This window comes from Oncorhynchus masou, unplaced genomic scaffold, assembly GCF_036934945.1.
Source record: "Oncorhynchus masou masou isolate Uvic2021 unplaced genomic scaffold, UVic_Omas_1.1 unplaced_scaffold_1264, whole genome shotgun sequence".
Lineage (NCBI taxonomy): Eukaryota > Metazoa > Chordata > Actinopteri > Salmoniformes > Salmonidae > Oncorhynchus > Oncorhynchus masou.
In genome coordinates, this window is record NW_027002469.1 from 40411 (window position 1) to 50000 (window position 9590).

Here is a 9590-nt window from a genome sequence, read left to right on the forward strand (position 1 = left end):
TGTCTCATGGCCAGACCACAAAGGCTCTTTTAGGTGCAACCAGTGCCAACATTTCAGAACTATCGCACAGGAAAAGTCTTCTGTTGACAGCTTCTAAAATGGATTATTACGCCACGCACTTCATTAACTGTAAAACACCTCGTCATCTACAGATTGGAATGTCCACAGTGCAAGGTGTTCTACATTGGACGGACAAAGAGACGCCTTCAAGACCGCTTAGCGGAACACAAGTACGCCATACGGGTAGGCAATGAAGAGGACCCCATGACAAGGCACTACAAGTCCTTACACCATGGCAACCCTGCCTCCCTACAAGTTGTGTGTATTGATCATGTTCTGGCCTTAATTAGAAAAAGGGACCATTTTAAAACAGCTAAACCAAAGGGAAAGTTTTGGGATTTACAAACTACAGGCCACTAAGTACCCTGGTTTAAATGAAGATATGGATTTACAAACTACAGGCCACTAAGTACCCTGGTTTAAATGAAGATATGGATTTACAAACTACAGGCCACTAAGTACCCTGGTTTAAATGAAGATATGGATTTACAAACGACAGGCCACTAAGTACCCTGGTTTAAATGAAGATATGGATTTACAAACAACAGGGCACTAAGTACCCTGGTTTAAATGAAGATATGGATTTCACCTTTCCTGTAAGGTAGTGAGAGGTCCATTTTCTGTCATCTAGTGGAGATTTTGCTCTACTGCCCACAGCTATGTTTAGACTGTTGTCCATGTTTGCTGTGTTCCAGTGTACTATGGAATAGACAGCTCTCCTATTCTTGACACTTTATTTAAGGTTAGAACTACCTTTCTAGACGTTCTGATGCTTCTTGCTTGGAGTTGAATATTTTTTAATAACATATGTAAAGTATTTCACTTTTTAATGTGTATAGTATAGCTTACTAGATGTTGTCCAATGAATGCTGTAACCACCCCCCCTTCAAATCAGAGCTGACTGGAAAAGCTGTTCAAAAGAGGATATTATCATTTCTTTGTACTCCCTGAGGAAGACCATGCAGAGGAAATGCATCAGAGATATTAAACGTAGTTTCCATTGAACATGCCATACAGATAAAGGCATTGTAATTCATTATATGAAGTGCCTTGGTCCTCCTCGTTTTTTGATGACCAATGTACCCCTTTTAAGCTCTCTGCGCACCGAACCCGTTAGCGGGTTTAAATTCAACAACATACGGTGATTGCTACAAAAATAGTCATATTAATAAACATTCATGAAAATAAGTGTCTCACATGGGTCGAAAGCCTAGAATCTTTCTAATCCAACTGCGTTGTCAGATTTAAAAAAGGATTTACTGCAAAAGAATGCGATTATCTGAGGTCAGAGCCCCATAAAAAACAACTATTTCAACCAGCACAGGCGTAACAAAATCACAAACTGCAATAAAATAAATCGTTTACCTTTGACGATCTTCCTCTGTTTGCAATCGCAATGCTCATTGATGCACAATGAATGGTCTTTTATTTGATCAAATCAATTTTTATAGCCAAACACGAAACATTTTGTGAACCGCTTGTGTCGTGAATTCCGTCTCATTCCATTTGACGACACTTTCAATGTAAATACACACACGAAACATGACTTTTCAAGTCATGTTTGGTTTTATTGTAATCAACTTGTTTGTTTGTAACACAACCAAACCTGATGGGTCATTTCGCGGGACGTATTGACTGAAAGAAACCGATTTGAAGACAACAAGTGCACCAATGATATGACGGCTGTTTCGTTGATTGACTGTATTTTAACCCAATGACCACTGATCATCTTGAAATCTTGCTGGGTAGATAGCCAATGAGCTGAGGAACACTGCAATATGTAATGTTTGTGTTGGAAGACCAACCCATGTAGTAAACTCTGGCGTGAAGAGGGTCATTCGCCATTGAAGTTTCATATCGGAAGGAGCAACGCATGTTACGTACAGCGTTGTTTTGGTAAAGCGTGTCTTCAGCTGTTTATATATCAATCAGTATGGCGACTAAGTCAGGGAAAGCTAAATCGGAGTCTAGATATACAGATGTACACACAATTCTAGAAGAAATTGATCGGGAAAACAAGACAGAGATTGTTGTAGGACGATTCATTTAGCGATTCCCAAATGGAGGAATATTTTTTGAACGGAGAGGACATCGTTTTGGACTGGTAAGTTTCTAATGCCAATGCCGTTGTTTGAAATTAATAATATCAAATATTATTTGTGAAATGAAATAGCCCATTTGAGGCTGTTGAGGGGAGGACAGGCCCACAACAATGGCCAAAGTGAAATGGAGACAGTAGATACAGCTGGTCTGTTGTAATATAATAAAGACAGTAGATCTAGCTGAAATGTCAATATAAAAAGACAGTAGATCAAGCAGGTCATAATAATATATTCAACCTTATGTTCCCTGTACTTTATATATTTATGTTTATTATACCTGTTGATACAGGGTTCATATGTGAAACTATTCCAACTGAACATTTTCTTTCACAGTGACACTGACTCCGAATGGGAGCCCCCAGTGCCAAGGTGTCCATCCCCCACTGAAGCTGGTTCATCCAGCTCCTGCCACAAGTGGTGTTCATCTGCCCAAATGTATTTCTGCAGGCATGGATGTGCCTCAGGGCCAAAAGGGCACAGCATGGAGGCGTCGCTGTGTTCTTTGCAAAATGAAGTCCCCCATCACCTGCACCAAAAGCTTGGTGACCCTCTGCTTTACAGCAGAAAGAGACTGCTGTGGCACCTGGCATCAGCAGAACAATATTGTGTAGAGGACTGAGGGTCTTCCAAATATTGAAAGTGTTATTTTGTAAATGTATTTTTTTTAAATGTTTTTTTCTCCATTTGGGGGGGGGGCGGGGTGATAGAATACCATTTTGGTATTATGTATATAGTTATTCCATTCAAAATGTATAACTTCACCAATTTGGCCACTTGGGTACATTTGGGCAACTTGTGTGGGACACCTGGGTGACTTCATGATAAATGTCATGTAGCACACTCATTTTGGAAGTTATCATTCTGAAACTTTGCACAAGTGCTGTTGCCCTAATTTTTTCACTGAAATTGTCCCCATCATCCTATCTGAATGTTTGTTTTGTCTTGTTCATTTTAAAGATGATACAACAATAAAAATGAAAAAAAAACGTATGGTTTTCTCATTGTATTATCTAAACCAGATCGATTGTGTTATATTCTCTTACATTCAATTCACATTTACACAAACTTCAGAGTGTTTTCTTTCAAATTAAATCAAGAATATGCATATCCTTATTTCTGTGCCTGAGCTACAGGCAGTTAGATTTGGGTATGTCTTCAGGTGGAAATTGAAAAAAGTAGGGGGGTAGCTCTAAGATGTTAACCAAAGAGCACCTTCTGTCTTCCAAAATCTACTATTGTGTACCTGAGCAGCACTTCCCTTCCCCCTCTTTTTACTAGAAGTTGTCTCATGTTGTTGTGCCTACTGAACCGTCCTACTGATTCTCACAAACCACCACATCTCTGTGAATGGCAACAGTAGGTGTACTCTAGCTAGCGGGGGTGCTGTATGTAAAGCACGTCTGCTCATCAAGGTGGGGATGAATTATATTTCAATTCAGGAAGTACACTGAAATTACTTTTCTCTTCCATTAGAAACATTTGGAATGGGGATTTTTGTTTTTTGTGAATGAATGGAATTGACCCCTAACCTGCTTCTGATTCAGACAGATACTAAGAACGCGGGGCTGACACACTAGTGTCTACCACACTTCAGCAGCATGCGTTAGTCTTGTGGCAGCTGTGCAATGTCAATACTGCCAGAGCCAGCTCTTTTATCTAGCAACCACAGCCTAACCAACGTACCATGGCATGTACACACTATCCTCCACGGCTTGAAATCCTTCTTTCTCCTGGCAGTAGGCTAAATGGTGAAGATACACCCAGGGTTGACCCTGCTACTGTTGCTGGGGCCTAACTATGGAACATTCTCAGAGAACTGGAGACATGATGTTACTCCCTGTCAGTACTGTACAAGAAAGTAACGCCAGACAGTCACGTGTGTCAGCGAGCCCGGGGGTTTGTTTTATGTGGTGACGGCCTGCATGTGTCGAGTCTGTATGAACTAGCAAGCTGGTTTCCCCGTAGTTTCCTGTCAAGCCACAACAGTAGCAGAGAAAACCCATAGACATCCCTGAAACTAGCACTACCACACACTTTCACAAATCAACAGATAGAGAAAGACGAGCTCTAAACACTACTATGCTTTCTCAGACTTGTCATCAGTACGTTTCTGCAAAGGAAACAATCTCCCTTCACCCACCCAAATCCACTTTCCAAAACAACTCGATGCAGGTAAATAGTAGGCCTAAGTCTATGGAGAACTGACTACAGTAGCTATAGGAAAAATCCCGTTATTGGAAAAGACTGTTCGGAGGTCAGCCTGTGCTCCTAACATGCTATGAAAGGTCACTTCTGCTGTCCTGGAGGGATGTATTCAACACCCCAGCTGGGTGTCCTGTTCCTCCAAAAATCCCAGGGTAAGATTACAGATGGATGTGCATATGGTGGGTGGGAGACAAGGATGCATCAGAGAGAGAGACCCAACAGATGCATGTGTACATGTACTGACCAACAGGGATTATAGCGCTCAATCGGTACAAGAACAATACACACTCACACTGAGCAGGGAATCCCTGTTCCAAACAGAGACATGACTTTGAATCTCATAGCTCAACAGTGATATGAGCAGGGATACCAGAGCTGTACCGACGATTCTGTCACCAAACCAACAAGCTTCCTATCTGGACAGACAGATGTACTGATGCAAAGCACGCATGAAACGACAGCCATGATGCCATGAACAAGCCAGTTAGAAAGCATTGCTCCCAGAGCACGGGAAGACTGTGGGACACAGTAAAGCAAGGACATCATTTCCCACTCCCATCGGTGTCAAGCCTGGATGAATATAATGAAATAAAAGATAAATATACAGTACCAGTCAAAAGTTTGGACAACTTTTCTTTATTTGTACCATTTCCTACATTGTAGAATAATAGTGAAGACATCAAAACTATGAAATCATGTAGTAACCAAAAATTATTTTATATTTGAGATTATTCAAAGTATCCACCCTTTGCCTTGATGACAGCTTTGCACACTCTTGGCATTCTGTCAGCCAGCTTCATGAGGTAGTCACTTGGAATGCATTTCAATTAACAGATTTGCCTTGTTAAAAGTTCATGTTTGAGCCAATCAGTTGTTGTGACATGGTAGGAGTGGAATACAGAAGATAGCCCATATTATGGCAAGTAGAGCTCAAATAAGCAAAGAGAAATGGCAGTCTATCATTACTTTCAGACAGAAAATTAAGAACTTTGAAAGCTTCTTCAAGTGCAGTCGCAAAACCATCAAGCGCAATGATGAAACTGGCTCTCATGAGGACCGCCACAGGAAAGGACGATGCAGAGTTCTCTGCAGCAGAGGATAAATTAATTTGAGTTACCAGCCTCAGAAATTGCAGCCCAAATAAATGCTTCACAGAGTTAAAGTAACAGACATCTTAACAACTGTTCAGAGGAGACTGCATGAATCAGGCCTTCATGGTCGAGTTGCTGCAAAGAAAACACTACTAACGGACACCATTAAGAAAAGGAGACTTGCTTGGGCCAAGAAACACAAGCAATGAACATTACACCGGTGGAAATATGTCCTTTGGTCTGATGAGTCCAAGTTTTGGTTCCAATAGCCGTGTCTTTGTGAGATGCAGAGTAGATTAACAGGTTATCTCCACTTGTGTGGTTCTCAACATGAAGCACGGAGGTGCAGGTGTGATGGTGCTTTGCTGGTGACACTGTCAGTGATTTATTTAGAATTCAAGGCACACATAACCAACATGGCTACCACAGCATTCTGCAGTGATACGCCATCCCATCTGGTTCGCGCTTAGTGGGACTATCATTTGTTTTTCAACAGGACATTGACCAAACACACATCCAGGCTGTGTAAGGGCTATTTGACCAAAACGAAGAGTGATGGAGTGCTGCATCAGATGACCTGGCCTCCACAATCACCCAACCTAAACACCAATTGAGATGGTTTGGGATGAGTTGGACCGCAGAGTGAAGGAAAAGCAGCCAACAAGTGCTCAGCATATGTGGGAACTCCTTCAAGACAGTTGAAAAAGCATTCCAGGTGAAGCTGGTTGAGAGAATGCCAAGAGTATGCAAAAGCTGTCATCAAGGCAAAGGGTAGCTACTTTGAAGAATCTCAAATATTAAGTACATTTTGATTTGCTTAACACTTTCTTGTTTACTAGATGATTCTATGTGTTATTTCATAGTTTTGATGTCTTCATCATTATTCTATTGTAAAAATAAAGAAAAACCCTCAAAAGAGTAAATGTGTCCAAACTTGACAGGTACTGTATATATAAATGACCAATGTATTTACTCCAGTTTTACAATCACAAATCATAGGCCATGGCAATGAGTTTTCCTGACCAGACTAGTCAGAACCCTCGGTCCCGAGTGAAGCCAGACAGTAAACAGACAGTACATGCACCAACACTCACCTTATTCATGTTGCTAGCCTGCTGGGCGTTCATGGCGTTGTGAGCTCCCATCTGCCCTCCTCCCTGAGCCAGAGTCTCAGCCAGCACACTGCTGCCTCCCGGCCCCACGCCCCCCCCAGCACCCTGCATGGCCTGGACCTGGTACTGCTGCAGCCCCAGCCTGCCCCGTCCTGCCGGCCCCAGGGCCCCGTTCATCACCTGGCCCGGCATCCCGTGTCCATGGCTGTTCATCATAGCCTGGTTGAAGCCCGCCATGGAGCCGTTGCCTTGTTGTCCGCTGGCAGGGCTTCCTTTCTGGGCTTGGTTGGGCGAGCCCTGGCCCATGGGGACTTTCCCCATCATGGGGCCCATGCCACCGGACCCAGCACCGCCCGCTCTCAGGAGCTCAGACAGCTGCTTGTGTTTGGCGGCAGCGTCAGGGACCATGGAGCCCAGGCCCCGGGGACCTCCTCCACCCCCGCCAGGGGCACCGTTGGAGGGCATGCCCATCAGGCCACCCAGGTCCCCGTTGGGGATCAGCTCGTCTGGGAGGTCATTCTCCAGGTCGAACAGCGACACCAGGTCTAATGGGAGAAAAATGTAGTTTAGAAGGCGTGGTTTCTACTGTTCTCCTGTTCTCTCAGTAACTTTCAGGCATGATTTGTCTGTTGTGCTTGTTTGACAAGAAACTGTCCAAAGGAAAAAGCACTCATAAAAATGAACAAATTACCATCAAACGATTTCTACACTACAAACACCTATACCCGTCATACTCCAAACGGGCAGAAGCATTGCTTTGCAAAAAAAAAATAAGACTGCAGTGTCAAAATCAAATTGTTGCTGTCAACATTAAAATGAAGGGAAAGTCCCCACAGAACAGAATAGTATCCAATTCACAGATAGTCAAAACGGCGGTCAGAGTGAGATAAAGGCTTAGGCTACCATCAGCCTGCCTGACTGTTAGCGTTGCTGTCAAAAGTTACCAATTGTCCAAATATAGTCCAGGAACAGAACGGACGACAGTCCTGCCTTAACACAATAAACACCACAACCGACACACACAACCGACACAGACCGACCGACAACCTACACAGTAGAGGTCGATCGATTATGATTTTTCAACGCAGATACCGATTATTGGAGGACCAAAAATGCTGATACCGATAAAAAATAAAAATAAATTAAAAAAAATAATAAAAAAATAATAAAAAAAATCGGTCAATTTTTTTATTTTGTAATAATGACAATAACAATACTGAATTAACACTTATTTGAACTTAATATAATACATCAATAAAATCAATTTAGCCTCAAGTAAATAATGAAACATGTTAAATTTTGTTTAAATAATGCAAAAACAAAGTGTTGGAGAGGAAAGTAATGTGTGCCATGTAAAAATGTGTGCCATGTAAAAAAGCTAACGTTTAAGTTCTTTGCTCAGAACATGAGAACATATGAAAGTTGGGGGTTCCTTTTTCAAACATGAGTCTTCAATATTCCCAGGTAAGACGTTTTAGGTTGTAGTTATTATAGGAATTATAGGACTATTTCTCTCTATACGATTTGTATTTCATATACCTTTGACTATTGGATGTTCTTATAGGCCCTTTAGTATTGCCAGTGTAACAGTATGGCTTCCGTCCCTCTCCTCGCCCGTAACTGGGCTCGAACCAGGAACGCATCGACAACAGCCACACTCGAAGCATCGTTACCCATCGCTCCACAGAAGCCACGGCCCTTGCAGCGCAAGGGGAATAACAACTCCAAATCTAAAAGCGAGTGACGTTTGAAACAGTATTAGCGCACACCCAGCTAACTAGCTAGCCATTTCACATTGGTTACACCAGCCATTAGGCTGATAGGCTTGAAGTCATAAACAGCGCTGTGCTTGCGAAGAGCTGCTGGCAAAAAGCACGAAAGTGCTGTTTGAATGAATGATCACGGGCCTGCTGCTGCTCAGTCAGACTGCTCTATCAAATCAGACTTAATTATAACATAATAACACACAGAAATACGAGCCTTTAGTCATTAATATGATAGAATCCGGAAACTATCATTTCGAAAACAAAACGTTTATTATTTCAGTGAAAAACGGAACCGTTCCGTATTTCATCTAACGGGTGGCATCCCTAAGTCTAAATATTCCTGTTACATTGCACAACCTTCAATGTATGTCATAATTACGTAAAATTCTGGCAAATTAGTTCGCAATGAGCCAGGCAACCCAAACTGTTGCATATACCCTGACTCTGCGTGCAATGAACGCAAGAGAAATTACAATTTCACCTGGTTAACATTGCCTGCTAAACTGGATGAGTAGTTATAACTAGTGATTATGATTGATTATTTTTTTATAAGGTAAGTTTAATGCTAGCTAGCAATTTACCTTGGCTTCGACTGCATTCGTTTAACAGGCAGGATACTCATGGAGTGCAATGGTTCGGGCGTTGGACTGGTTAACTGTGCGGTTGCAAGATTGGAACCCCTGAGCAGACAAGGTGAAAATCTGTTGTTCTGCCCTTGAACAAGGCAGTTAACCCACAGTTCCTAGGCAGTCATTGAAAATAAGAATGTGTTCTTAACTGACTAGCCAAGTTAAATAAAAAGGTATAAAATATTAAATTAAATAAAACCAAAAATACCGATTTCCAATTGTTATGAAAACCATTACATCGGTCGACCACTACAACACACACGCACAACCTACACACACACAACCGACACACACACACACAACCTACACCCACACACACAACCTACACCCGACACACACAACCGACACACACAACCGACACACACACCCTACACAGACCGACACACACACACACAACCTACACAGACCGACACACACACACAACCTACACAGACCGACACACACACACAACCTACACACACACACACACACAACCTACACACACCCTACACACACAACCTACACACCCAACCTACACACCCACGCACACAACCTACACAGACCGACACACACACACACACAACCTACACACACACACACACAACCCACACACACACACACTACACACACACACACCCTACACACA

At 42.4% G+C, this 9590-nt stretch overlaps 1 protein-coding gene across 1 annotated transcript in view; it reads right to left on the reverse strand.

Moving 5' to 3' along the window:
* LOC135530118 (histone lysine acetyltransferase CREBBP-like) overlaps positions 1–9590 on the reverse strand; it is a 77357-nt gene that overhangs the window by 37596 nt on the left and 30171 nt on the right. The window contains 1 exon segment of the mRNA XM_064958504.1: positions 6553–7115. Within this exon segment, the coding sequence (XP_064814576.1) occupies positions 6553–7115 (563 nt within the window).